General features: G+C 65.9%; 3 protein-coding genes across 6 annotated transcripts in view; 1 reads left to right on the forward strand and 2 right to left on the reverse strand.

The window, feature by feature from the left end:
* Positions 1–3,398: 3,398 nt before the first annotated feature.
* RNF166 (ring finger protein 166) lies at positions 3,399–12,131 on the reverse strand. Its single transcript, XM_045533816.1, has 6 exons — positions 11,865–12,131; positions 7,340–7,496; positions 5,534–5,646; positions 5,232–5,346; positions 4,817–4,924; positions 3,399–3,992 (listed from the first exon to the last, which is right to left on the reverse strand). Exons 1-6 carry the CDS (start codon positions 12,017–12,019, stop codon positions 3,927–3,929), a joined length of 714 nt encoding a protein of 237 aa, XP_045389772.1. The 5' UTR covers positions 12,020–12,131; the 3' UTR covers positions 3,399–3,926.
* A 42-nt stretch (positions 12,132–12,173) lies between these two features.
* Positions 12,174–19,569, forward strand: CTU2 (cytosolic thiouridylase subunit 2). 3 transcript variants are annotated; one of them, XM_045533821.1, is made up of 16 exons: positions 12,259–12,327; positions 12,681–12,745; positions 12,848–12,922; positions 15,295–15,373; positions 15,578–15,637; positions 16,558–16,618; positions 17,127–17,236; positions 17,387–17,691; positions 17,794–17,929; positions 18,057–18,188; positions 18,455–18,546; positions 18,647–18,741; positions 18,839–18,989; positions 19,116–19,182; positions 19,256–19,314; positions 19,393–19,569. In XM_045533821.1, the coding sequence occupies exons 4-16, from the start codon at positions 15,335–15,337 to the stop codon at positions 19,460–19,462; spliced, it is 1,377 nt and encodes a 458-aa protein (XP_045389777.1). In that variant the 5' UTR covers positions 12,259–12,327; positions 12,681–12,745; positions 12,848–12,922; positions 15,295–15,334; the 3' UTR covers positions 19,463–19,569. The 3 variants fall into 3 exon arrangements, with proteins under 3 accessions (XP_045389775.1, XP_045389776.1, XP_045389777.1); XM_045533819.1 differs by lacking the exon at positions 12,681–12,745 and having other exon boundaries at positions 12,174–12,327; XM_045533820.1 differs by lacking the exons at positions 12,681–12,745; positions 12,848–12,922 and having other exon boundaries at positions 12,174–12,327.
* Positions 19,538–26,969, reverse strand: part of PIEZO1 (piezo type mechanosensitive ion channel component 1) — a 42,171-nt gene continuing 34,739 nt past the window's right edge. Inside the window, exons 30-51 of one of the 2 annotated variants that reach the window (XM_045533817.1) lie at positions 26,726–26,797; positions 25,986–26,086; positions 25,694–25,790; positions 25,562–25,618; positions 25,307–25,479; positions 24,993–25,099; positions 24,579–24,776; positions 24,220–24,478; positions 23,957–24,145; positions 23,607–23,883; positions 23,152–23,278; positions 22,925–23,072; positions 22,625–22,839; positions 22,334–22,492; positions 22,089–22,236; positions 21,247–21,435; positions 21,016–21,108; positions 20,742–20,914; positions 20,540–20,662; positions 20,386–20,465; positions 20,109–20,298; positions 19,538–20,027 (exon numbers count right to left, since the gene is read on the reverse strand). In XM_045533817.1, the coding sequence (XP_045389773.1) occupies positions 19,778–20,027; positions 20,109–20,298; positions 20,386–20,465; positions 20,540–20,662; positions 20,742–20,914; positions 21,016–21,108; positions 21,247–21,435; positions 22,089–22,236; positions 22,334–22,492; positions 22,625–22,839; positions 22,925–23,072; positions 23,152–23,278; positions 23,607–23,883; positions 23,957–24,145; positions 24,220–24,478; positions 24,579–24,776; positions 24,993–25,099; positions 25,307–25,479; positions 25,562–25,618; positions 25,694–25,790; positions 25,986–26,086; positions 26,726–26,797 (3,425 nt within the window). In that variant the 3' untranslated portion in view covers positions 19,538–19,777. The remainder of the gene's footprint in view (positions 20,028–20,108; positions 20,299–20,385; positions 20,466–20,539; positions 20,663–20,741; positions 20,915–21,015; positions 21,109–21,246; positions 21,436–22,088; positions 22,237–22,333; positions 22,493–22,624; positions 22,840–22,924; positions 23,073–23,151; positions 23,279–23,606; positions 23,884–23,956; positions 24,146–24,219; positions 24,479–24,578; positions 24,777–24,992; positions 25,100–25,306; positions 25,480–25,561; positions 25,619–25,693; positions 25,791–25,985; positions 26,087–26,725; positions 26,798–26,969) is intronic. The other variant, XM_045533818.1, reaches the window with a different exon arrangement.

Below are 26,969 nucleotides of genomic sequence, written 5' to 3' on the forward strand. Positions count from 1 at the left end.
TCGTTTGAGCTCAAGAGTCTGAGACCAGCCTGAGCAAGAGCGAGACCCTGTGTCTACTAAAAATAGAAAGCAATTATAAGGACCACTAAAATATATATAGAAAAAATTAGCCGGGCGTGGTGGCACATGCCTGTAGTCCCAGCTACTCGGGAGGCTGAGGTGGGAGTCCTTAGCCTGTTTTTGTTCAAGAGCCTCTGGACTTTGTGAGGCCTGTGAGTGAATTCAAGCCTCTTCCTCCCGGAGGTTTGGGGAGGGCAGAGAGGGCAGGCCCTGGCGAGCTAGGAAGTTACAGAAGAAGGTGCGGCGGTGCCAACACCCGGGGGCTCAGACGACGGCAAGGGCGGCCTTGCTCAAATAACAGGAAAACGTCTAACCCCCGACCCAGCTCGTCTGACTGGGGCTGGCTCTCCTCAGGTGTTTCATGCCTCAGATCCTGGGGCAGAGGCGTCTGGGTCCCCGTGATGTCTCCGGGGTTTTCCAGGTGCTGCCGAGTGGGAGCGCCAGCTGGGCCCGCGGCGGCTCCCGCGCTGTCCTCGCGCTGTCGGGGATAGGGCAGGTGCTCTGTCTGAATCTCCTTCATCCCTGGAAGGGGCGGTGCCTTCCGCCTGGTTCCCTGGGCCTCTTGCGCCTAAGACGAGGTGGTCCTGCCTCAGGGGAACGCTAAGGTGCCACCCAAACGCGCCCAAGGGGTCCCCGCAGGGGCGCGCAGCGGCTGGCACCCTGGGCCGGCTGCGGCTGGGAGGCCCCTTGGTGGAGGCGGGCGCCCGGCCCACACCTGCAGCTCCAGACCACCCTGCCGACGCCGGGGCGCCCCAGCTCTGCTCCCTGCTCCTGAGGGGTAAGAACTATGGCAGTTTCCTAGGGGTGGGGTCTGTTCCTGGGGCGGCTGCCCGGACGCAGGCTGGCCTGGAGGTGCCGTCTAGGACGCGGGGTTCAGGCTCCCCATGCGGTTGCCTAACGCGAGAGCGTGTTGCCGCCAGTCGCGCCTCTGACTGGCCCCGCGGGGCACAGGAGGCCGCTGGGCTTGGAGCTGCGCTGTCCAAGCCTCACATACCTGTGGGCGGGGGAGGGAGACCCAGGCTTCCGGAACTCCCCTTCTGGCCCCAGCCAGTGTGCTGACTCGGGAGAGGCCTGGGTGGCTCGAGTACCCTCCGTGTGGGTGATACCCGGCAGGGAGGACGGTCGCAGGAGGGGTCCCGCCGCCGGTTCTCTGGGACAACTCCAGGGGAACGTGGGTTTCGACCGTCAGCGTCACCCAGGGCTTCCTTGAAAGCACGAGGGGGACGTGGGCCGCGTGGTCGAGCCCGAGGCTTCCTCACCCCACACGTAGGGCCTGCTGAGCTCCGGTCGCCTCTGGTTTGTTGGGGTTCACTCTGGTGTCCTCCCGGGGCAGAGGCCACGTCACTGAGCGACACTGGGCCGCAGGGAAGGACGGACGCTGTGCGGTGGCTCTCAGCTCCTCCCTTCCTCGGCCCCCAGGAGAGAGCAGCGGGAGGGGGCCGGGGCCCAGACAGGGCGGGGGGGGGGGGCCGTGTTCAGCTTCACAGTTGGGGGCAAATGAGGAGGGGTTTGGGGGCCGTGTGAGCCAGGTGGGCCCCTCCTCCGACACGCCTGCCTCCCCCCCTTTCACTCCACGTCACCCAGGACAGCGACCACCAGGTGGACCCTTCTCTCCCTCCTGCCCCCCAAGTCAGCTCCTGTCAACAGCAGGAGCGTCAGTGGGCCACGCGGGTCACAGCGCAGCCCCGAGGTGGTGGTCCCAGACCCCACGTGAGCTGGGGGCTCCGCTGCAGCCCCGCTTCCGCTTCCCCGCCAGGGGCTCTGCCTGAATGGGCAGGCGCAGGGGGCAGGGCCGATGGCCTGGGGCAGTCCCAGCCACAACCGTGCCCTCGCCGGTGCAGACCACAGGTGTCCCCTTGCCTTGGGGCGTGGCGGCTCCGGGCCCTGCAGCAGCCAGGGCCCCTCAGCGACTGGCAGGAAACCCTGGCGCCGTCTCCCGAGGTGCAGCTGAGGTCAGGACGTGCCGAGGCAGGGCCTCCTGGGCACCGAGGGTCATGCCCCGTGACGGCTCCCTGTGTCACCCGTGGTCAGGCGAGGGGCAGGCCTGGGCCTGGAGTGCAGCACCCGTCTCTGCTCCACTGGGCAGCCTGGGCCGCCCACGGGTGTCACGCGGCTTGGCTGACACCCAAGCATCGTGCACCGAGGCTGGGACCAACCTTGCGGGAGGGCTGCTGGCTGGACGGGCACCAGGTGCAGGCCCAGGCGGCACGGCTCCCCCGGGGCATGCTGTGCCGTCAGCCTCGTTCTGGAAGGCCACGGAGGGGGGGGGCTGCTGTTCCCCAGAACCCAGCGCTGCCCGTGAGGGCCTCCCAGACATGGCACCGCATCGGCAAGGGTCAGTCCTTAGGGGAGGTGGGGACGCAGTGGCCCCCACGAGGGCGCGTGGAGTCAACTCTGCTTCTAAGGGGGGGTGAATGTTGCCCAGATAACCAGTCTCCCTCGAGGTGCAGCTTGTGGGGGTCCTGCCTGGCCGGCCCGGCCCTTGGAGGTAGCCAGGACAGACGCCCGGTACTAGAGGGCGGGGAGGCAGCAACGGTGCCCTGCCTGCGATGACCGCCACCCTGGGACAGGCCCTTGGTGACTGTGGAGCAACGGGGACCCCACAGCTCTCAGAGAGCCACACGCAGCTGGTGTGACGGCCATGATGCCCAGAAACCAACCCGGGAGTCTGCGCCCCAGACCAGGGAGGTGCAGGAAGGAGGCCGAGGCCAAGGGCACACTCGGGCCGCAGACGCCAGCAGACCGCGGCCGTGTGCGACCTCCTGGCGCCCCCACAGCGGCGCAGAGTAAGACCGGCTGGCCGGGGCTGGAGGTGCTCCGAAACGTTTTATTGAAACTGTTTTTAAAAGACAGCAATAGTTAATGCCATGAACAGAACAAGAGTGCTGACAAGTGCTCCCCGGCCCACTCACCGCCAAGCAGGCCCCTGCCTGGGCTCTGCCGCCGCAGGGGGACGGGCCGCCCCTGGGGCAGGACGAGCTCAGCTTTGGCAGGTGACAGCGCTGGCCAAGGCCTGTGCCCCGGGCGGGAGGAGGCCCCTGCCCAGCCCCCTGTGTCGACCAGGAGCGGCCACAAGCAGCCGAGGTGCTGGGGTTTCTTCCTGGTTGTCGTCACAGAGAAACCAGCCACCCGCGGGAGCCCGGACGCACAGCCAGGGCCCAGGGCCGCCCCGCCCCCCACGCCCTGGCAGAACGCCGTGGCCCCCAGGCCGCCCCGTCCCTCCTCCCCTTCTCGCGCCGATCCCACGTTTATTTTTGATTGTTTTTTTTAAAAAATATAATTTTGTAAATGTTCCATAAAAATACTATTATCCCTAGTCAAACACAGATATTGCAATATGAAGAGTAACTGCTTTGTCTTCGCCCTATAAAACTTCAAAAGATTATCACACTGGATAATATAGAAAAAGTGCCAGGATCTCTAAGTATCACAAAAGCCAGTACCGAGTGCGCACGGTGGAAGCGTGGCCGGGCTGGGCAGGGCGGGGCCTGCACGGGGCAGCTCGGGGCGCCGGCCAGTCCCTTCTCCCCATGAGGAGGACGTCATGGCTGGGGAGAGACGGCCGGCTGCTCTACGTCCTGGGGACCGGCGCTGCCCCACGAGGATGGCTGCTTGGCCCAAAGCACCGAATAGCCCAGCGACGCCGGCCAGGGCTGTGGTGGCCCTGCTCTGCCGGCAAAGGGACAGCCGGCCGGCCTCTGTCCCTCCAGGCCCCGGGGCTCGCGGGCGGGCTCTCTGCGGAAGGAGCGGAGCCTCCCACGGTCCGGCGAGGCGTGTTCCAGTGCAGGGTGGGAGACGGGCACGGCCCGGTCCCTCGAGGGGGCGTCCTGGACCCTGGGCGCAGGCAGGAGGCGGCGCTGCTGCCCTCAGTTCTCCGAGAGAGACAGGGCCAGCGCGGCCTGGAAGGCGGCCTCCTCGTCGATGCTGTAGTCCTGCAAGACAGGAGCCGCGGTCGGGGGACGCGAGGGCCCCAGCTGCCAGGCCACCCCTCTGCTGTCCCCACAGATGTGGCCACCCCTTCCGGGCTCCCAGCCTCCCTCCGGCAGGGCAGCACCTGGCCCTACATCCCATGGCACAGGTCCTCTGAGGGACTCAAAGCACCGTCTGCATGTGTGACTGTCACCTGGCTCTGCCTGAGCCTCCTGAGGGGCCCAGTGTCTGCAGACGCGGTGCCCAGCGACCATGCACCAGGGGTGGGGGTGGACGTGGGGCAGGGAGAGCTGAGCTTCCAGCTCAGGGACTGGGGACTTGGGGTGAGGCCAGCCAGGGCTCTGTGACCCACCACAGTCTGGACCTGGGGCAGACAGGAGTGTGAGCTGAGTGGCTGGCACACGGGGTGGGGACGAAGCCATCACCAAGGCTGTCGGACAGGCCCAGGAGTCCCCAGGGCCGGGCATGTTCTACAGGCCTGGGGGCCTGGCACCTTCTGACCCGCTGTGGGCGGGACGGGAGACAGAGGTGGAGCGTTCGGAGGGGGAGAAAGTGCCCCAGGATCTCTCTAGGAAGAAGCCTGGCTCATCCGAGGGGGCTCTGTGGGGTGGGCAGCCGAGAAACCAAGGAACAAACCAGCAGGCGGGACCTGCCCTGTGCGGAGCCAGTGCCCTCGGGGCCTGGTGCCCTGCCTGTCACACCCCCTGTGGCACCCAGACAAGTGTGCAGCCCTCACTGCCAGCGTTGTGTTTCCAGCTCTCCCTGAACCCTGGGACCCCGAGGCTGGCAGGAGGGGGGGGACGGGGCTGGGAGGCAGGACACCCACCACGAAGGTGTCGTAGGAGAACTTGTGCCGGTGGAGCAGGTGCTGCAAGAAGTTGGCGCTCTTGTAGCTGGGGTCACCCCAGGGCATCGCCGAGCAGATGGGGCAGACCTGGAACAGGGCGCCGGGGACACGCTGAGCTGGCGGAGGGACACGGCGGGGGGGCAGCCCCAGGCAGCGGGGTGGGGGCGCTCCCAGGGTCCCCGCCCCCCGGTCAGCGCCGCCCAGCGTGGGAGGGTGCACTGGACTGCGGTGTGGGCAGCTCGGCCTGGACTCTGCCATGCGACTGTCACCGCAACCCCGCCTCCCGCGGGGACGCAACCGCTCGTGGGCTCCCACGGGGGAGGGGGGGAGGGGGCGGGGAGGAGGGCACCCCTTGGCTGCGGGGAGCAGGCGCTCCCGGCCGGCGCCCACTCACCACGCGGTTGGGGTCGCTGCGGTGGCTCTCCACGCAGTGCTTCAGCAGCTCCTGCTGGTCCAGGTTGCGGGCGCCGCAGTACGGGCAGGCGAAGGTGGACCTGTTGGGGATGTTGCTGGCGCGGCAAGGGGGGGTGAGCAGCGGCAGTGGCCCGGACTGCGCCCTCCTCCCGGCCCCCAGCACCCCAGTGTCCCCGGCCCCAGGGCATGGCTTCCGAAGGCCCCTCCTGCAGTCTGGTGAGGACCCCCATGGGGACCTGGCCAGCCGAGGGCCCCGGCCTCCCCTCCCCCAGAGGCTCCTACCTGGGGATGGGCTGGGACGTGGGCACCACGGGGGCGAACTTGGGGCAGTTGGCCATCTGCTCCTGGACCTTCAGGCAGGAGGACACGTGCACTCTCATCTTGGCCAGGGTCACCTGGGGCAGGCAGGGGGCACGGTGGTCCTGAAGGCCCGGAAGGGACAGCCCTGGGGAGGCCGAGCCTCAGGCGTCCAGGACAGACAAAAGCAAGCGTTTGTGTCACCTGCAGCGAGGGGACCCAGTCCCTTCTCCTAAAACAAAGGCCCCGAGAAGCACCCTACAAACAGGGCTTCCGGGAGAGACCTTGTGAGGGGCCGGGTGGGGAGCAGATGCCGAGGGGAGGAGCCACAGAGCCCCGGAGACCTGGCACTGAGCTACACGGAGCAGCGTGGTCACCGCCCTTGAGCTGGGCTGCTCGGACCACGGCCCGCGAAGCGTCACGCAGGAAGGGGCGTTTATTAGGGAAAAACATGCCTCCTCATGGGAGCCACCAGGAAAAACTCTCCAGATGAAACTCCTAACCAGGTGTGACAAACACCACACGATAAAACTCTACCCCCAGGCCAACCCTAAGTCCTGGCAGCGCGACCTGGCCAAGGGCAGAACCCAGCCCAGGGGACGTGGAAGGGGACAAAGATGCTCTGTGTCTGGGGACAGGTAACTCAGCACAGTTTAAACGATGAAGAGGCCGTGGCCAGCCCTCCCCGGGGGGTGGAGGCCACTGAGTCCTGCCACTTAGGGAAAGCCCCGGCTCGGGAAAAGCATCTCGCAGAGCGGAGGGGAAGTGAGGGACACCGGCTTCCGTGAGCGCAGGACGCGTCCTCGGCAGACAGCACCCCTCGGGCGTCCAGGGGAACAGGTCCTCCTGGGGTCACTGCCGAGGGCCCCTCTGGACACCAGCCTGGCACCGAGCTCCACCCAGGGCTGCCGGACGCTGAGAGGCCTGGCACAGGCCCAGTTGGAAAACGGAAGCGCCGCGGTGCAGGCTCCTGGGTGACACGGAGGATCCTGATCTCTGTCTCCCAAGGGACAGGAGCTTGGCCAGGGCGCAGCCTGGGAGGCGCCAGGACCTGGCTCGGCCTCACCACCGCCCGGGGCCCAGGGCAGCCCCAGACACCTCGACCTTGGGACAGAGCACCAGGGGCTGCCCCCCGCTGCGATAGCACTGCGGATCTCATCCACCCGAGACACGGCAGAGGCGGGAGACGTAAATTCAACGTGAATCCCTGGCTGCTCAGTGCACGGGAGCTGCTGAGACAAGGGGGCACTGGCCCCGGCTTCCCCCTCAAGGTGAGCAGCGTGTGCGTCAGGAAGGGGGGTGGGTGCGGGTGGGCTCAGGGGCAGCAGCGCCCCATCGACTGGGCTTGGCGCTCCTGGGGCTGGAGGGTGCTCAGCGACCCCCTCAACTCTGCCTGTGGCTTTGCCTCTGCCTCAGAGACTCCAAGAGCTGTCCCCACCCACCTCCCGCCTGTCATAGCCTGCAGTGGCGGCTGGCAGGTGAAGCCCAAGTGCTGAGGCTGCACCTGGGGGTTCAGCTCGGCCCTGGGCTCCCTGCGTTGGCCGTGGTGCACACAGGTGCGCAGGGCCCACCGCGGGGTCCTCCCTGGCTCTCGGCTGTCACAACGGGAAGCAAGAGATGGTGGGGGGGGCCTGGGGGGGCCGCCTCATGCAGGGCAGAGCAGCCCCTTGCTCAACAGGAAAGGGAGGCGGCCAGCATCCCCATCCCCTGCTGGAAAGCGGAACCCGTGGCCAGAGCTGCCCCATTCAAAGCCCCCTCCCCGGCCCCAGGGAGGCCCGAGCCGGCGGCTACCTTCTTGCTGCAGCCCCGGCAGGGCGCCTTGTAGGACGAGAGCTGCTTTTCCACGTGGGCAGCCTTGTCCACCTTCTTGGGGTCGAAGGGCAGGCGGCAGAGCGGGCACAGGGGCGAGGGCACCTGCAGGCAGGGCTGGAGGCACTCCCCGCAGAACCTGCAGGAGACACGGGCGTGAGGGCCTCCTGAACCACACCCCGCGCCTTGCTCAGGCCCCACCCCCTGCCCTCGCATGCTCGGGACGCGAGGGGACAGGTCCTCCACTGTTGTCAGTGTTTCTAGAGATGGTTACTCCTGTGTCCGAGGCCCGCCAGCTGGATAGGTCCCTCGGCTAAGAGGTGACGCGGCTGCCTCCTGGCAGCAGGACGCTGCTGTCTCTGGTGTGGGCAGAGTCGTAGCTCCGGCCCCCAGCACGATGTCAGCCCAGAAAGAGCTCCCGTGGGCCGGGGCCTGGGCGCTGCCTCCCCAGGCTCTAGAGGTGTGGGGACAGCCCGGGGGGACCCCGGGGACTCTACGAGTGCTGTGCTCTGGGGAGTGAAATCGCTGGTCGTCGGGGGAAAGGAAGCCGCCGGGCCCAGGGACCAGGCAGGGCCAGAGCTGGCCAGGAGGCAGTGCACCCTCAGGCCCAGGGACAGTCACCAGCCCCGGGACAGCCCCCAGGCAGGAGGGGCTCCGGCTCCGTCTGGGCAGAGGCTCAGCGAGCGCAGCGCCCTGGCACAGGCCTGGCACATGCTTGGGTGCCTGAGGCTCTGCGCGCCCCGAGCCCTTGGCCCTGTGCCCTGCAGACCAGGGGCCGTGAGAGCAGAGCCCTGGGTGCGCTTGGCTCCGGCAGCAGCAGGAGTCTCCTGGCCTCGCAGGTCACGCTGTCCCACCAGCACTCACAGCCGCCTCCCGCTCCGAGACGCATGCGCGGGGGAAGACCAGGCAGTAGGGACGTGGCACGAAGCCCCCGTGGCACAAAAAGGGACAGGAGCTTGCGCAGGGCGGCCCTGGTGCAGCCTGAGGAGTGGCACCACGGGACACGCACATGGAGGCAGAGCCCAGTGGGGCGGGTGGGGGGCACTGGCCCGGCACCCACAAAGATGCCACTCTGCAGACGGCTTCATGCCCCCCGTGCCCTGCCAGCAGGCTGGCCCGTGGGTGGGACGCGAGAATGTGCTGGACTAAGGGCCCACCAAGAAGTGTGCATACCCGCCTCAGGGCAGGCCACGCTGGCGAGGGGAAGGGCGCGGGGCAGCCTCAGCCTCTCCCCCCAGCGCTGGCTTCCAGGGGAGCCACCACCTGGCTGGTCACTCCCGCGCCTCAGTGAAGGCAAGATTCACGCCAAGACCTGCGCCCTGTCAGCGGGAGTTCCTGACACGCCTTTTCCCGCAGAGTACAGAGGCCTCACCCGTCACTTACCTCACCCGAGCGTGGCGAGGGGTCACCAGGCAGGTTTCCAAGGGAGACACCAGCCCCCCAGCGCCCCAGTGAGTGTTTCTAGACCCAACCCTGTCCCTGTCCCTGCCTGACAGCTGGGCAGCCTCTCACCTCAGCCCAGCACTGAGCAAGGTGCTGGCGAGACGGTCCCCGTGGGAGCAGGGAGACCTGCCCACAGGTGTTCTCAGCACAGGCAGGGGCAGCCCAGGTGTCCGTCAGCGTACGGACAGGCGAACTGATGTGGTTACAACCACAGCAGGTCATTCAGCCACAAAAAGGAGTGGCGAGGCTCTGACACCACGACAGGTGGGGAGGCCGTGAGAACGGATGCGGAGTAAACACCGAACACAAAAGACTGTACTGTGTGGGGTCCCCCCTACGAGATGCCCAGCGTTCGTCCAGCAAGGACAAACCCAGAGACAGCAGGTCAGTGGCTGCCGGGGCTGTGGGGGGCGGGACGGGTCCTGGTATGTCCGGGGTGATGGCTGTGATCACACGAGAAACCACTGGGCGGCAGGTACACTGTAAATGAGCGAGGTGTAGGGAATGTGACTTCTATCTCCAGAAAGCTGTTAGGGCCAAGCGGAGGATGGGGCCACGCAAGGTGGCCAGCTGACCCACAGCCACCTCCTCAGTGCAAAGCCTGGGAAGGGAGACCCTGGGGAGACGACCAGCAGCTTGGTCGGGGGACCAGCGCCCTTGTCCTCCCCCAGCAGGGCACAAGGACACTCAAGAGGGAACCCAGTCCCGCCTGCAGGGCAGCCCAGCTGGCCCCATGTCCCAGCCCTAAGGAGCAGGAGGCAGAACCAAGCATCCCCCATCCTGCGGCTGGTGGCCTAGTTTCCAGTGACTGCCACCCCGGTGTGCTGAAAGCCAGCAGCCGTGAGCAGCACCCACTTCTCCCACAGGAAGTTCCTACCGGCGTCTGCCCGGGGGCTGGTGCTGAGCAGCTTCTCAGCCGGATGAAGTGGCTGAGGCCAGTGGGTGTGGGGTGTCAACAGCCTCGCGGAGGCAGCTGGGACTGGGACTGCGAGCGTGGACACGGGTCCACAATTGCTCCTCTGATGTGTGGCTCCTGCCCGGGCCTCCTGCACACACCAGGAACCAGGACAAGCCAATGTCTCAGAGATGTACCAGGCCAGCAGGCCAGGCCCCCACCAAGACCTGTCACTGCCTGACCGGGTGGGGACTGCCTTACAAAGGCCTTCCAGGCAGTCTTGTGACCTGCAGATGTGGCTCACTGCTTGGCCTGTCCCCCGAGTGTGACAGCCAACAGGTCCTCCTGGGCTCCAAAAAATTCCTGCGAGCTCCTCCGCACAGCTGTGCAGAGGGGCCTCCCGCCCTCCCTACAGCCCTTCTCCTGTCTGCGTGCTGGACCAGGGTGCCTGTCCCCCACCGGGACACTCTCACCACAAGAAATCCTACTCTGCGGAAGGAAACTGCTTGTGGTCAGGGAGCTCTCGGAGGCAATCAGCCCATCAGCAAACTTTTTAAAGGAAACATGAGAGCCTTTACACTTTCTGTGCCCATAGCGACACCTGACCAGAAACCGGAAGAGTTAGAGGCAGCAAGAGAACAGCCAGACAGCAAAGCTGGCAGGAGAGCCAGCGGGAAACCTGAAGGCGCAGGCTGCGTGAAGGGCTCCTGCAGCACCACTAGGCCGGGACTGTCAGCCCCGCCCAGGAAAGCGTTGGCAGGTGAGGGGGCTTACAGGAAAGATGCCTTTACAGTTTTGTGTGGCCCTGTGTTCTGAAAACTGCAACTTAAGAAAAGATACTTGGGGAAAAAAGAGCAAACATTGATCTGTGCAGATGAAGAAACCAGAATGCTGTGGTCCCCGTCAGGGTGAAGGGACCGAAGCCCATGAAAAACGCTTGCTAAAGCGCGACCGAGACAAGCCTGGCAGCTCTCAGCAACGGACTCGAGAGGCAGAGCAGAAACACACACCCACCAGTCCGTGCTCACAAGCAGTAAGTCCCGCTGGGAGGCTGCCCCACCAAACTGTCACAGCGGAGTGTGACTGAGCAGGAGCAGCACCCTTGGCACCCTGACAAGAGACGTCGGCAGAGCTCTGCTGGTGTGGGCAGGCGCCTGTGCCGCCTGACACTCGGGGCCGGGAAAGGAAGGCAGCTCTGGATCCTGACTGTCCCTGCCGCCTCCCTGGGTGACTAGCGCACACACCCCCGGCAGTTCCAGCTCCCTCTTTGGATCAGGAGGCTCTGAAGTCAGCTGCCTTTTTTTGCAAAATGTTCTAGGGCCTCCTACCTGCCTGGGTGCACTGGCCCAACCCCACCTCCTCAGCTGCCTGGTCTGCGGGGAAGTCCTCCTGTCCTCCAGCTCCACACAGCCAGTTTTGCTCAAGAGCTGTATGCAGCACTTAGGAGAGGTCTTGGAGCAGCCACTCGGAGCCCTGCTCCTGCCTAACCCGAATGGCAGCTCCAGAAGACTTGAGCACAGCTCCCTGCAGTAAGGAGAGGCACGTCGTTAAAGTTTCTGTTCCTGAAACGCCCAGGGGGCCACTGGTGCAGCTGGAAACCCTTGCACGGTGCTTGGTGTCTGGGCCCCTGCGGGCCAGCCCGGGACTCAGTGATCGGTGTGACTCCATTTCTTCAAAACATAACAGCACACCACCAGATTCCAAACCAGCCTCTCTCCTAACTTTAGGGAACTCCTGTAGTCAACACAAGCAGACAGTAGGTCTGAAAAGGAGTTGACAGCAAAAGCCACAAGTCATTTATTTACAACTATCCGCCCCACTCCACCAGACCCAACGGACAGCGACTGGCGCAGCGGTCGTGTCTGCGGCCATCTGAGTGCCCGGGCGGCCCGCTGTGGCCGTCAGCAGCCCCCGGGGCCGCCGCGCCTGGGTAGCGCTGCAGGTAGTCCCCGAGGGGTGGTCGGACCGGCGGGCAGGAGCCTGGGCTGAGGACGCTCCCGCAGAGGGCAGGGACGGCGCCTCGCAGGGGAGCCCGGATCCCCGACGCGCCCCGAGTCCTCGCGCCCCCGAGTGCCCCCGCCGGGGCCGCACCCCGCCGGCCGCCGGCCTCGGGACCCCTCCCGGCGCGGGTCACCGATCCCCGCCGCCCCCCGGGCCGGGCGCGCTCACGTGTGGCCGCAGCTGCCGATGGCCACGGGCCGGTGGTAGACCTCCAGGCAGATGGGGCAGCTGTACTGCGCCTCCAGGCCGCTGTCGCCGCCCGCGGGCCCGGCCGGCGGCTGCCGCTGCTGAGCCGAAGCCACCAGGCTGCGGAACATCGCCATCCCGGGGCCAGGCCCGCGCCGCCGCCGCCGCCCGCCCCCCGTCCTGGCCCGGCCCGGTCCGGCCAGGCCCACGCGTCACGGCCGCGACGGCGCCGCGCTGACGTCATCGGAGCGCGCGCGCCCCGCCCGGCGCGCGTCATAGCCGTGTCGGCGCTGCGGTGGCGTCATCTGGGCGCGACGTGCGCCGGTACCGCTGCCGCGGCCGCGAACGCCGCCGCCTGGGACCGGACCCCGGCGGCCATGTGCCAGGTGGGCGAGGACTACGGGGAACCGGCGACCGAGGAACCACCGCCGGCGCCGCGGCCTGGGTAAGCTGGCGGCCGTCAGCCCTGCCCGCGCTTCTGGGCGCCGCGCTCCGTGACCCTAGGGGCTGTCGGTCCAGCCCCCGGAGAGGCCGGCCCTCGCGCCTCAGCACCCGGGGGGTGGCCGTCAAGCTGGGGACGAACGTCCCGGGAGGGGGCTCGCTCTGCTGGCTCGCACCTGTCATTCCAGCAGCCCCCCTGGGACGGCCCTGCCGCTGCCACCCGCTGGTTCCATTTCTCCCCCAGGGCCACACAGAACAAGTTCTGTGTCTTCCCTCGGTGCCAGCCCCTGAGAGACTGAGAGGCGCGGTCTTTCTGGGCTAAACGTTCCCCTCAGAGCCTTTGTCTTTTGTTGGTAGTTTGGACAGAACCCCAGCCGCGGTCTGTGTGTGTCCCTGGGTGTCTTTGCCTGACCCAGCGGAGGGTGAGAAACAGGAGCTGTGCCCCCAAAGCACACTGGGAGTGGGGGGCACGAAATCTGTGTTCATGTTCTCCGTGTTCTCTCCTCCCCCTCACACCTCCAAAGCCGGGAGCAGACGTGCGTGAAGTGCAAGGAAGGCCGGCCGGTGGTGGTGATCCGGGCGGGAGATGCCTTCTGCAGGTGAGGCCTGGAGGTGGGCAAGAGACCGCGACAAACATGGTCTCGTTCAGCAGCCAGGATAGCCCCAGTTTCTGAGGCTTTATTTTTCTTCCTCTTAAAAGCATTTCGCTACTTTATTCCTATTTCTGATGTTGAATCCAGTGACCCTGGTGTTGAAGAGGTGAGAGTGTTGATTTCCTGTTTGCATAGCAGTCTCCCGTGATGTAGCCACAGGTGGGGGCAGGAAGGGCTCTGATGGAGAGTTGAAAGCGGGGGTGGGTGCCTAGACTGGAGTAAAGTGTAGGAGGGTCGGGCATTTGAGGGCAGCTGGGATACATCCAGGGGCAGATCACAGCCTCCTGGGAACTCCGGCAGGTGCTCTGGATGAAAGTTGTTTACCTCACAAGATGCCCTTTTTTTTTTTCTTTCATGTTTTTTTGGGGGGGAGAGTGGGGGAGATAGAGGCTTGGGAGGAGAGCTCCAGCCTTCCCCAGGTCTGGGGGAATCCTTTGGGCCAGAGCAGAGGCAAATTCCCAGAGGGGCCGGGGCATGAGTATATTCCATTTTATCCATAATTCTTCTGTGGTCTTGTTACTTCTTCCTTGGAGTCTGTTTTAATGTTTGATTGTTTCCATTAGATTCACAGCTCTCCAAGGGCAAGGCCCAGTTTGTCATCTTAGTCCTCTCAAAGACTAAGTCGTTTTTTGCATATCATGTATCTGTTGAATGAGTGAGGACCTCACATTTTAAAATTGGTCCCCAAGAATCTTGGGCTCTGTTTTCTAAAATGTTCCAAAAAGAAACGGGGCAGGGGGTACTGAGTAGAATGTTTTCCACAAACTTTCCCGTTGGTGACCGTCTTTTGGCAGCCGGGTAGGTTGGGAGATGAGTGTGTGCCACCTGGGAACACACGTTGGGCAAGGTGGGCACTGCTTTCACCACCCAGGAGCGTCTGAAAACGATGACCGCTCAGTCTGCTGGAGACTCCACTGAGCAGAGGAGCTGCAGTGGCTCCAGGCGAGGCTTTTGTGGCCACTGTGACCCCTTCGCAGGCCCAGAGGTTTCCCCGCAATGCCTGCGTGGGCCTGGGGATGGTTGGGAAGCCAACCCTCCAAGTGGAGGTTTTGGAATTCTAGGCTTTGAGCGAGGTTCCCCGGCAATTGTTAAGAACAGGCGTGTGTTGGGAAACCCTGGCCTTGCCTCACCCAGAGCAGGACAGCGTGGTTTTAGGAGTCCAGACACGATGTGTCCACGTGAACCGCTCTTGGATCCCAGCTAGTAGTACAGGGAGCGGCAGGTATTCCTCACCCACAGTGGGCAGGTGAAGTGCAGCAACCCGTGTCGCCTCTCGGTGAGACTCGCTACACTCTGAGCTACTTCCTGGGAAGTCACCTCCGTTCCCCCGTCAGCACTTGCTGGCTACCTGGAGCCCCTGGACCCGGCGTTTTGCTGTTACCCACGGAGTTGCCCGTGGGCTGTTTGGTTGGCTTCATGTGTGGGGGCCCATTGTCAGGGATCGCTGTATGCGGCAGGGAGGAAGAGAGGACCTGGGCACGTCCCCAGGCGCAGTGTGGCCTCCTCGGCGACATTGCTCCCCTCTGTGCCAGGCGCTGCTCTCCACTCTGACGGCCCACCAGGTTTACAGGGGAGCATCAATGCAGGTTTCTGGGTCCCACCCCTAAATTCTGACTCAGTTGGCCTGGGTGATCCTGGCATGCAGCCGAAGCTGAGAACCTCTGACCTGGTGATGAGAGTTAGCTGGAAAGTTTATTGAAAACACAGCTTCCCAGGCCCCGTCTGGAGTTGTGATTCTGTGGGTTTGGGGGACGAGCCCAGGCCTGTGCATGTGTGTGAGCCTCCTGGCCACTTCCGGGCAGGTGGGCCCAGCACACTGGAGAGCAGCCGGTGGTGGAGCCCAGGGCACTGGGTCCTTGCTGCAGCCTCTCAGCGTCTCCCCACTTCGCCCCAGGGAGGTAGTGCTTGGCAGGACGACGACTCTTTTTTATGGGGGTCAGGGGTAGCCTTGCCCTGCATGTGGCTGAGTCTGTCCATTCTGCCTGCTGCGTCCTTCCTGAGCACCAGTGGGTGCAGGTGGTGCCTGGGCTCTGGCCCCCTTAAGCGTTAGATGCAGCCCCCACACCCCATGCAGCTCACACACGGTGGGGATTGTTGGGGGGACCCCATGAGCCTTGCACTTGCCCTGGGGAACCGCAGCTGGGAGGACCCCTCAAACCCAGTCCCCTTTGCAGCTCTCTGGGCAGAGCCTCAGTGTGACAAAGTTGCTTTTAGAGGTGAAAATTGTTAAGGGAAGGAAAATGCAACCGGGCAGGGCCCCGAGGTGCTGCCGGTGGTGCGGGTGCAGAGCTGCCCCTCAACCCGGCATCTGGTTGCAGGGACTGTTTCAAGGCCTTCTACGTCCACAAGTTCAGGGCCATGCTGGGGAAGAACCGGCTCATCTTTCCGGGCGAGAAGGTAACGTCTGAGTCCCGGGGTCTGACTGAGCAGCCTGGCCCTGAGGCTCGAGGCCTCTGCTGTCCCTCCCACAGGTGGCCTGGATGCCACAGCCCTCCAGCCCCTCCCTGGGCTTTGGGGGTGGACTTGTCATCTGGGGCTGTCCACGAGGTGGGCAGACACGCGTGTGCTGGAGACGTGGTGTTCAGTGCTGTTCTCCCCCAGGTGCTCTTGGCATGGTCCGGGGGGCCTTCGTCCAGCTCCATGGTCTGGCAGGTCCTTGAGGTAGGTCCGCACCACCCTCCGGGCCCAGGCTGCCGGGCGGAGCTTCAGGGTGAGGGGACTCTTGGGGCTCTCAGTGGTGCCCCAGTCGAGCGCTGTCCATCCGCTGGGCTTGCATAGCAGCGTAGCTGCCGGAAACCACTGGTCGCAGCTCAGCCGAGTATGAGCTGAGCGGGGAACGGGAGGGGGGTTGCAGGGTGGAATGGGGAGCAGCAGTGTAGGCTGAGGGTACAGCGCGTGGCCAGGGGAGGAGGGACTCAAGCTGCACATGGGCGTGGCTGAGGGTGGTGGGGCTGTGCCCCGGGGCCAGCTCAGATGTCCAAGGCGGGTCTCTCCACATTGTCCGTGGTGGGGGCTGACTGGAGGAGGCTGTGGCCGTGGGAGGGCAGGCAGGATAAGGGAGGGGTCGGTGGCCCAGCATGGCACCGTGTGTGGCACTTCTGTGGCTGGTTTTCTACTGTCACCTTAAGGTCCCCTGCACCTGCCTGGGTGGTGTGTGAGATAGCCCCCTGCCCGCACCACCTGTCCAGGGCCTGGCGCCGTCCTGCTGTGCCAGCCACACACTGCTCTCTGCACCTTGTTACTTTCCACTCCTGAGTCCCAAGGTGCTCTGAGTGGTCAGAGGTGCCTGGGCAGGTGGCACGCTGGCCCCTGTGGACCCAGCTTCCTCTCCGGGGCATCGCTGGGACCGGACGTCAAGGACAGGCTGGTGAGGGGGGAGTGAAGACCCCGTCCGTCAGACTGTGCAACCTTGGCTTTGGGGCCTGCCTGGCACCACGTCCCAGTGGCCTCGTCTACTAAGTGGGGGTCACTTTACCTTCAAGGGCATGAAATCCTGATGAGAAACGTTCTCATCCGGGAAGGTGTCCTATGTCCCGTGGCCCGTGGCTGGGGACCATGTCTCTGACACTTCTCCCCCCCAGGGCCTGAGTCAAGATTCTGCCAAAAGACTGCGTTTTGTGCCAGGGGTCATCTACATTGATGGTAGGTGTGGCCGTCACTCCCCCTAGAACCCAGTTGCCTGGGGTGGGCCCTGTGGCCCCTCCGTCTGGTAGGACTTGTTGTGAACTGCTGGTGCCGTCCCCACGTTGAGGCCTGGTGGGGACGTTTCTCTGAAGTGGGCAATGGATGTGCCCACCATTGGACGCACCACCGTTGCTGGGTCTCAGCCCATGTCAGGAGGTCTGGCGGGGAGTGGCAGCCCCCCCACGGGGCCTGGGGCCTGAGCAGGGCGCGTCTTGGTGACACGGATGGGGTGTGCGGGGCCCATGCTGCCTGCCCACCCTGGCTGCTGCGGCACAGCCACAGGGGAGAGCCCCGCCCACCCTGAAAACACACCCCCGGGAAAACAGCATCCTGCAGTTTTTACAGAAACTGCCACGCAGCGCCCAGCCTCAGAGGACGTGTCCCTGTGGCGGTGGCCCTTGGTCCCCTCGCCTGGGCTCTTCTGCCCTAAGCCAGGATGTGCCCCCTGATCCTGCTGGTTTTCCAGAGGGAGCAGCCTGTGGCCAGAGTCCAGAGGACAGGGCCAAGACGCTGGCCGAGGTGCAGCTGGTCCTGCAGACCTTCGGGCTCCCGTGGCACCTGGTCACCTTAGAGGAGGTGAGTCGGCCCGTCCCTGGAGGCGACCTCTGGGTGTCCCTTGGGGGCACATGCCTGCTCTCTGGGCCAGCCCTGGGCCTCTGTGTCCTCGTGTCCCTGCAAGGGTAGGCGTGGGCCTTGGCCTCACCACCCTCTCCCGTGTCCCGGAAGGTGTTTGGCCTGCCGCCGGCGGTGCTGTGCTGCTCCGTCCCGGAGCCGGCAGGGGCCGAGGGGGCCTACAAGGCAGCCGTGGACAGTTTCCTCCGGCAGCAGCATGTCCCTCAGGCTGAGGGCTCCCAGGATGGCTCCAGCCCGCCCCAGGCGCAGGGGCAGCCGTGCCAGCCCCACCTGCAGAAACCTCTAGGCCCCCTGAGCCCGGCAGGGTCGCCTGCAGCTGCCCAGACTGAGGCTCTGTCCAGACTGTTCCACTCGGTGCAGACACTGACGGCCAAGGAGGAGCTTCTGCAGACCCTGCGGTGAGCGCCGTCCCCACCCCGTCCTAGCACCACCCCCCAGTCTCTAAGGACCCCACCTTGGGGTCCTGGCCCCCCAGGCCTCTGAGGCAGTCTACACTGCAGGACCCACCTGATCCTGCACGTGGCCCGAGCCCACGGCTACTCCAAGGTGATGACTGGGGAGAGCTGCACCCGCCTGGCCGTCAAGCTCATGACCAACCTGGCACTGGGGAGAGGGGCCTTCCTGGCCTGGGACACGGTAAGCAGGCACTTGGGGACCCAGAAGACCTCCTCCCTCTCTTCCTTCAGTCCTGGGGTCTTCTGCACGGAGGTGGGGGGTGGGGAGCACACTGGGACCTCAGCCACACAGGCCCCGCCTCCCACAGGGCTTTTCAGACGAGCGGCACGGGGACGTGGTGGTGGTGCGGCCCATGCGGGACCACACCCTGAAGGAGGTGGCCTTCTACAACCGCCTGTTCGCTGTCCCCTCTGTCTTCACGCCGGCCATCGACACCAAGGTGAGCCGCATGGACCAAGTGGGAGTGGTCTCCCCTCCACAGGGTCAGAGGTCACCAGTGCACATCCAGGGACTGGAGCTACGTCGTCTGTCAGTGCCAGTAGGAGCATTACTGGGGGGGCGGGTACTGAGCCCACCCTGTGCCTTGGAGGGGCAGCCGGCCACTGGTGCTTCATCCCTGAGAGGGATGAGGGGCTGTCATCTGACTGCCCCTCCAGCTCCAGCAAGGGCAGACCCTGGCGCCACACAGCCCCTTCTTGTTCCTAGGCCCCCGAGAAGGCCAGCATCCACCGGCTGATGGAAGCCTTCCTGCTGCGGCTGCAGACCCAGTTCCCCTCCACTGTCAGCACTGTGTACAGGTGAGGGGGGGAGGGGGCTGAGCCACCACCGTTCTTGGGCCTGGGATGGAGCAAGGCTCTCCTGAGTGTGTGTCCTGCCCCCCTCCTTCCCCGGCCCCAGGACAAGCGAGAAGCTGGCCAAGGCGCCCAGGGACAGCTGTGCTGCCGGCCCCCGCTGCCTCCTCTGCAAGTGCACGCTGGATGTCGATGACGCCGGTCTGTGCCACGTCTTTGGGGTGACAGGTGGGGGGAGCCAGGGAGCAGGTATTGGGGTTCAGCAATGCCAGGGTCCCCTCGGCCTCTGTGCTTACAGACAGTGCCACGGCCTTTGGGGCTCAGACTGCGTCACACCTCTCCCTGATGCAGCCACCCACTGCCCTGGCTGAGGCTGGGACCCCCACAGCACCCTGCTGCGTTCCAGGGCTGTGCAGGACCCAGGGCTGCTGCGGGGGCACCTGCGGGAGGTGAGTCCCTGTCCTACCCCACAGCCAGCCCCGGGCAGCTGCACGGAAGGCGGGAGGACCACGCCCCCCTCACTGAGCCCGCATTTGTAGCCGGGGTGGGGCCCACAGCCAGCTCTGCTTCTGCAGGGAGAGCCCCCGCGTCTGTGTCATCAAGCAGCTGTGCTACGGCTGCCGTGTGAACATGGAGGACCTGGTGAGTGGGGCCCAGAGCGGGCAGGGGCTGGTTCTGTGGCCACACGGCCCCTCACCACGCTGGCTTTTTGCAGCCCTCCCTGGACCCCCTGCCGCCCTACATCCTGGCCGAGGCCCAGCTCCGCAGCCAGAGGTACCAGTGCCCCTCCTGGGAGCCCCTTCGGGGCGGGAGCTCCTGGGGCTGGTTCCCACTGTGCGGCGTCCCCCGCAGAGCCCGGGTCCTGCAGGAGGTCCAGGAGTATCTGATCCTGGACAGCGACGGGGAGGCCGCTGACAGCTGAGCCTCGAGGACTTGCGTGCGGGGACAGCGGGCACCTGCCCCAAGGAAGGCAAGGCGTGGGGGCCCCTGTGACTGTCTGTATAAATAAAAATGTTTTTAATTAGAAAACTCTACAGTACGTAACGGGAGAGCCACCTGGGCGAGGGGACGGGGCGGCAGCACCACACAGTGGTGGGGACACAGCATCCTTCTGGCAGCAGCATCCGGGCTCAGGTGGGCCGGGAGGAGAGGTCACAGCTGCTCCCCGGCCCCGGGAGTGCTGCGCGCCGTGTGGCCCCTGCCCCGCGGGCTGCCTCCATCCTCGGGGCGCCAGCTCCTACTCCCTCTCTCGGGTCCACTTGATCATGGTCTCCGGCGAGCGGTACAGGAAGATGAGCTTGGCGTACAGCTCCTCCTCCAGCTCCAGCTCGCGGGTCTCCCGCACCAGGAAGATGTCCTGGCACAGCTTGAGGATGCGGTCCACGCACGGCAGCTCCTCGAACATGATGGAGTGGGAGATCTCGCTGAAGAACCCGCGCACAAACTTGCCGATGACCAGCACAATCGACACGTACAGCCCCATGATCCTGCCGGGCAGGATGGGGGTGAGTCCTGAGGCTGCCGGGAGCCCCCCCGAGCCGCAGGATGGCCCCGTGCTGCACACTCACCCGTAGCCGGCCAGGAAGCCGAGGCTGGGTGGGCTGACCTTGTCGCTGAAGATGACCATGGGCAGCAGGTTGCAGTCAGCCTGGCAGTCCTCCAGCTCGATGACCCACCACTCAAGGAAGCCAGCGGCCCCTGTGCCCACGCGCTCCCTCCGCAGCTGGAGACGCACGCCCAGGTAGTCGGCCTCCTCCTCTGTGTCAGAGCCAGGAAGCGGTTGGGGCCGGGGCTGCCCCTCTGTCGAGGGCCCAGGTTGCGTCCTGCCCCCACCCCCACACTCACCGGGCTGCAGCTGCTTCACTGGGTTGGCTTCAGGCCCGTTGGGGGCGCGGATGTACTTGGGGAAGAGGTTAGGGATGACCCTGTGGGGAAGAGCCCGCAGGTCAGGCCCAGCCCGCCCTCCTGCCTGCGCGCTGCCCTGGCCCAGCCCACTCACACGGACTGGTCCGAGGTGCCCTCCAGCAGGCTGGCCAGCTGGAGCCGCGCGGTGCTGTTGGGGGCCAGGTCCAGGGTGTGCTTCTCATTGGTGTACTCCACGGTGCCGCCCTTGGCCAGGTCCCTGCAGAGGGGCACAGCGTGAACCACCGGGGCCAGGGCCGGGCATACGCCCCGGGCCCCGCCCCCAGTGCGGGACCCACCTCTGGAAGTTCCAGGTGAAGCGCAAGGTGATGTCAGCAGTGCCGTTGTGCAGCTCCCGCTTCATCTGGGCCCGGCTCGGGGGGCTGATGCGCCACAGTGCCCCGGAGCTGCCCTCAATCTGCGCCGTGACGATGTCCTCGGGGCTGTACTGGCTGATGAACTGCATGGCCAGCTGGGTGCGGGTAGCCCTTGTCAGTGGGGTGCAGCCAGCCACCTGCTCCCCCCACAAGCTGTCCCCTCCCCCCAGGCAGTGGCAGGGTGGAGGCCACTCACCGGGTCGAGGTCGAACTGCCTGGACAGCTCCTCATAGGCCTGGTCCGTGAAGGGGATGATGGACGGCTGCTGCGCGCTCATGGTGAACAGCGGCTGGCGTGGGGGACGAGGTGACTGGGCTGGGACCCTGCCAGGACCCGTGCAGGGCCCACCTGGGGTCTCCGAGGACCGGGGAGGGTGGTGCTGTGATGCCGGAGCCCCCAGTGGAGGGGGCTGAGCCCAGGTGCTCACCTCGTAGCCACCCAGCTTGAGGGTGACGGTGACATCGATGGGCTGGTTGACGACGCCAACCACAGAGCGCACCAGCGACATGAAGAGCAGGGGGAACCAGATGATGGCGATGAGGAAGAGGATGATGAGGCCACCCATGCCATACTTAACAACCTTCTTCTTCTTCTGCCCCTTGGGCTGTGGGTATTTCTAGGGGGTGACACAGAATGAGAGAGGTCATCTGCTCAGCTCCGGCCTGGCTCGCCTGGCAGCCCACAGTCCAACCTGGATGCGGACTGCAAAGCTTGCCGTAGTCAGGATGGACGTGGGTCCAGAAATTAACCCTCACGTTAGAGTCAAATGGCTTCAGACAAGGGTGTGCGTGGTCTTCCCCACACACGGTGCCGGGGAGCCCTGGCCCCACGTGTAACGAAGAGTGAAAAACTACAGCTCCTAGAAGGAAAAGGCGAGTCTTCAAGACCTTGGATTTGGCAAAGGACTCTCTGCCCTAACACAAACCGCAGTCAAGGAAAATGCGACATCATCAACAGATACCACCAAGAGGCCAGGAGACGGCCCACGGCGTGCAAGTGACGTGCTGATGACGAGGATGTGTGACGAACTCTGGCAGTTCAGCAGTTAAGAAAAGCGTACATGGGTCGGAAGGTAGGGAGCTACCTCACTCGGTCGTTCAGTTACGGATCGAACTTACAGATGTCTCAAGCAGGAACCCGGACACAGGACCGTCCCTGCTGCTCTGCGGACAGGCTGCCCCTGGCAGTGCCGAGTCCCCCCCGGGAGAGACGCCACAGGCCTGGCTCTTGCAGGGCAGCCCACCCGGCCCCCACCCTGGGCCCAGGTACCTTTTCCGTCTCGCGGCTGCACTTGATGATGAAGATGTTGGCGTAGATGTCCTCCACGCACATCCAGCTGGACAGCGACAGCGTGGTGTCTGTCCACACCCAGTCCATCACCGCCCGCAGCTCCACCAGGAACGGCACCAGCCGGAACCTGCCCCCAGCCAGGGTTCCGTCAGGGCGTCTCCCAGCAGGCCCGGCCTCGGGCTGCACCTCGCTCCCCCAGACCCCCAGGAGAGACCCACACGCACCCCTGGAAGAGGAAGAGGTTGAGGTGATTGTACTTCTTGGTGAGGAAGTTGCCGAGGATGCGGGTGGGGTAGCCACAGCGGATCTGGTATGCGGACAGCGCGAAGTAGATGCACTTGACGAAGTACCACAGCTGGGCCACTGCGTTCTGGTTGAACATCCTGGGTGGGGCGGGCAGGTCAAGGGCCAGCTGGAACCAGGCTCCTAGAGGCGAGAGGCCCCACGGCCCCAGTCCTGCCTGCACAGCGGGGGGGCAGGGATCCCCCAGCATGCCCCCGGGACGCGGCACCCACCTCTCGGTGACGGCGGGCAGGATGAAGAACATCCAGAGGTGGATGGCCAGCACCAGGACCACCTGGAAGGCCAGCTTGCCCAGCACGGTCTTGCGCAGGTAGAGGGCGCGGTCGACGACCATGGTGCTGAACTGGATCAGCAGCATGACCAGGAAGGCCTCGGGCACCTGGTCGTCCGACAGGGAGGACGTGATGTCCGTGGCTGCCGAGTGCTTCTGTGGCCGGGAGAGCACAGGTCAGTGGAGCCGCAGCCCGGGGCTGCCGGACTCCACCTTCGCTGGGGGTCCCGACCCGGCTCACCCCAAAGGCCCAGAAGCCAAAGATGATGATGATGAAGTCAACAACGTCCGCCAAAAACATGAGGGCATAAACGTCAGTGGCCGCACGGTACTTGGTGTGCAGAATGTCATGGAAGAAACACCGCAGGGGCTGGTACACGCTCTGGGCCCTGCGGGCAGGTGGACTCAGCTGGGTGCCACCTCCCCCCTGTGCGCATTGCACAGCCGCCCCCAGGCCAGGAGACTCACAGGGCCAGGCAGAAGCTCTGCAGCCGGAGCCCAGCTGCCCTCACTCTTTCTCGGGAGCGGCTGGGCTGCTTCTGTCTCCCCGAGGCAGCCTCTGTCTCCTCCGTGTCCTCCTCCCCGTCCTTAGCTTCTGTGGGGGAGAAGCCACCACTCCCTGAGCCCACTGGGGACTGTGCCAGCCCAGGGCTCCTGCCCACCCCAGGAGGCTGGCAGGAACCTCCCACTGTTGGCAGCAGCGGGCAGCTGGGGCTGTGTTGTCCTCTGTGGGGCCAGCCCCGGTCGGCAGACCTCACCCTGTGCCTGGGGGCAGCCAGGGCCATCCTGCCAGCCAGGCAGGCCCTGCAGGGGGCCTGGTGGTCTCGTCTGAAGGAGAGGCCCTCCCCACCCACCTCACCAGATGTGTGGAGGCAGTGGCTCCATGTGGAGCACTGGGGGGGCTGTGGTCAGAGCTACGGTACCGATGGCGGCTGGTCCTTTGGGCCCTGGTCTCTCGCTCTTCCTCCTCCTCAAACGCAGACTGATGTGCCTCGTGCTGCGGCGCTTTGGCTCCGTTTGGGGCTCAGGGGCCCCATCCTCACCTCCGCCCCTCACTTCCACCTGCATGGGGTCCCTGGTGGGGGCCTCAGTGGCCCCTGGATCCTCTTGGGGCCCCTCCTCAGCCCCCTGCTCCTTCCTGCTAGTCCTGTCGCGCTCCTTGGACGGCGGGTCGTCCTCGTGGTCCCAGAGGCCGTAGCACTGCGGGAGAGGGCGGTGAGGAGGCCGGCGGGTGCGGGGTGAGCGCTGCCCACCCGGCGCGGCCGCGGCTCACCAGCAGCTGGGAGCGGTGGAAGAAGAGGGCCATGAGCTGCACCAGGTCGCACTGGACGTAGCCGTCCGTCTTCTCCAGCCCCAGGATGCGCGGCGGGAAGTAGGGCTTGTTCTCGTAGCGCCGCCGCACGGCCTGGCTGTTCCAGGGGAAGAAGCCGAACTGGAACAAGTACTTGGTGACGACCGTGACCTGTGGGGAGGGGGCTCAGCACGGGGAGGGGTGGGGGGCGAGGCTGCCCCACCCCCACCCCCCGGCCCGCCCACCTCGGTGAAGACGATGGCGGTCATCCAGAAGCGCTTGCTGGGCCGCGGGATGGACAGCATGGCCCACAGGAAGACCAGCACGGGCAGCACCAGGGAGTTGGCCGAGGCCGTGACCATGTGGTTGAGGATGATGACGAAGTAGCAGAGCAGCTCCGAGTGGGCGGCCACGCACTGGTACGCGGCCCGCAGCAGCCGCAGCGCCCGGCCCTGGCCCTCTGCGAACCGCTCCGCCTCCTCCAGCTCCGGGATGCGCAGACACCTGCAGGAGACCACCGAGCTGGGCCCTGGCCCCGGGCTGGCTCCAGGGCGGCTCCCCCACACTCTCCCCGCAGGGCCCGGCGAGGGCAGCGCGGCCACACCTGTCCAGCAGCAGCTCGCTGGCCGTGCGTGTGCGGATGCGAGCGCCGGCCGGAAGCTCCTGGGAGCCGCGGAGGGAAGCCTTGGCCTCCCCGGGGTCAGTGACGACCTCCTCGCTGCCGCTGCGCGTGTGGTAGCCGGTGCTCAGGGGGCTGCTGGCATCAGTCATGCTGCTCAGCTGCTCCTCGGCCCCCAGCCCGCTGGGGGAGGGAAGCGGGTCAGAGCCGGCCCTGGGCCCCTGGCAGAGGAGGGAGGAGCCCAGGGTGCTCTGGTGGACAAGGGGACAGTGAGACAGGTGACTGGGCAGGGTTGCGCCCTTCAGTGGCCTCAACTCAAGCCTAGGCACTCAGTGCCAGCCTTGCTTGGGGCCACGGGGCAGATCCTGGGTCACGACCCGCCCCAGGGCCGGCACCCACCTGGACGCTGTGCTCGGCGCGTGGTGGGCCTCCACGGGTGCTGGCAGCACAGCCCCGGCCTCGCCCGTGTACAGCTGGTCCAGGACGCCCAGGTTCACCTCTCCATCCTGCAGGGCAGCGGGGGTCCCCGAATGTGGTGCAGCCCGGGGCAGGGCCTGCCAGGGGCGGGGACACAGGAAGAGCAGGACATAGGGGGCGTGGGGCCCTGGCGGGCACGACGTGAGCACGGCTGACTAGCCACGGGTGCGAGGACGAGGATGGCGAATGAGGGGGACGGTCTGCGTTGGTGGGGGAGGGGCGGGGCCGGGGCTCACCCGGAGAAGCTGCTGCGTGAGGAGGTAGCGCTCCGCCAGCAGCACGTCGCTCATGGTGCGGTGGTGCCTGGTGAAGTCGCGCAGCCAGTGCGTGAGCCCGTCCACCAGCGCCTGCCCCAGCACCCACAGGAACTGCGCCGTGCTCAGCACCCGCTGCATCACGTGGCTGCGGCCTGCAGGGAGCGCGAGGGGTGTTGGAGAGGGGGGCGCCGGGCCCTGCACGCCCCCAGCCCCCAACCCCTCGGGCCCACGCACCTGCCATCTCCTCCTCGGGGTCCTCCTCCGGCTCCAGCTCCTGGTTCTGGCCACCTCCTGGGCACAGGGATCCGGTCAGTGTCTCGGGCCCTGCAGCTCCCGTGCCAGAGCCCCCCCGGCCCGCCAGCTCACCCGGGCACGGCTGCCCCGCCTGCTCCTGCTGGGCCTGCTCCCGCCGCCGCCGCCGTAGCACGGTCTGGGCGTTGGTCACCCACGCCTGGTACGCCATCTGCGGGCCCGGCCCTCGGGGTTAGGACTGGGGCCCCCCCAGGAAGAGGGGTACGAGCCCAGCGGGGGTGGGACGGGCCTGGCCCCAGGTCCCCGCTGTCTGTGCCCACTGGGGCCCTTGGTGGTGGAGCCCCTGAGGGGCTGTGGGGCAGACACGTGGTTCGTGCAGCCCGCCTGGCCCGTCACTGTCACTCACCTGGAAGGCACTCTGTGCCGAGGGCCTGGGGTCCTCAGGCAGGGCCTCCTCCTCCTCCTCACTGTCCGACTCAAACAGGAAGTAGTCCCCGGAGTGGATGACTGTAGGCAGGGAGGGGCTGAGAGCCAGCCTCCCCCTCACAGGGCGGCCCCCCAGCACCCAGCAAGACCACTCGGGTCTGTTTCTTCAGTTTGGGGTGGGCCAGTCCAGGCCCAGGTGTGCCGCCGGCACAGGCTCCCTCGGCACCCAGCACCCGCAGGGCCGAGGCCCAGGTGCCAGCCGTCCCATGGGGAGAAGCCTGGGGCGGGCGGGGAGGGCGGCACATGCACAGCACACAGGCCAGCGAGGGGGGCCGGTGCAGACGGCGTGCCAAGGGCAGGCACGGTGCACGGCGCGGTGGCGCAGAGAGGACAGGCTGCAGATCACCAGCGAACGCTCAGACGGCGGAATCCAAGCGTTGTGAAAGCGCAGGAGAAAAGCCCGGACTGTTCTGGGCCCAGGTTAAGGCAGCACCCGGCCCGTTATCAACGTGTGGCTCAGGGCAGGCTCTGAGGCTCCAGTGTGGGCGGGGCTCGCAGGGAAGGCAGGGGGAGGGGAATGTGCTCGGGCCAGAGAGGCTCCGCCCACCCAGGCGAGGCTGAGCAGGTCCCGAGGCTGGGAGCCTGGGGGCTGGGGGGCAGGGAGGGAAGCTGAGACAGCAGCCGAGGGAGGGGCGCCTGGGGCAGGCCCGTCGGGGGTACCTGTGGCGTGGTCCAGCCAGGGCCGCCACCACTGTCTCCGTGGCAGGGAAGAGCCCCCTGGACCGCCAGGCCCTGTGGAGGGGCAGGGTGAGGTTGAGCGGTGGGGCGTGGGGACAGCCCTGGAAGCTGCGGGAGCCACCACCTTGGGGACTGGGTGGACTTAGAGCTCCAAGTGAGGGGGGTGCGTGGGGTTGTGGGGCTCACGCACTGGGGGAGCAGAAAGCCCACATGTGCAGACAGTTTG

The sequence above is a fragment of the Lemur catta genome, chromosome 20 (genome assembly GCF_020740605.2).
Source record: "Lemur catta isolate mLemCat1 chromosome 20, mLemCat1.pri, whole genome shotgun sequence".
Taxonomy (NCBI): Eukaryota; Metazoa; Chordata; class Mammalia; order Primates; family Lemuridae; genus Lemur; species Lemur catta.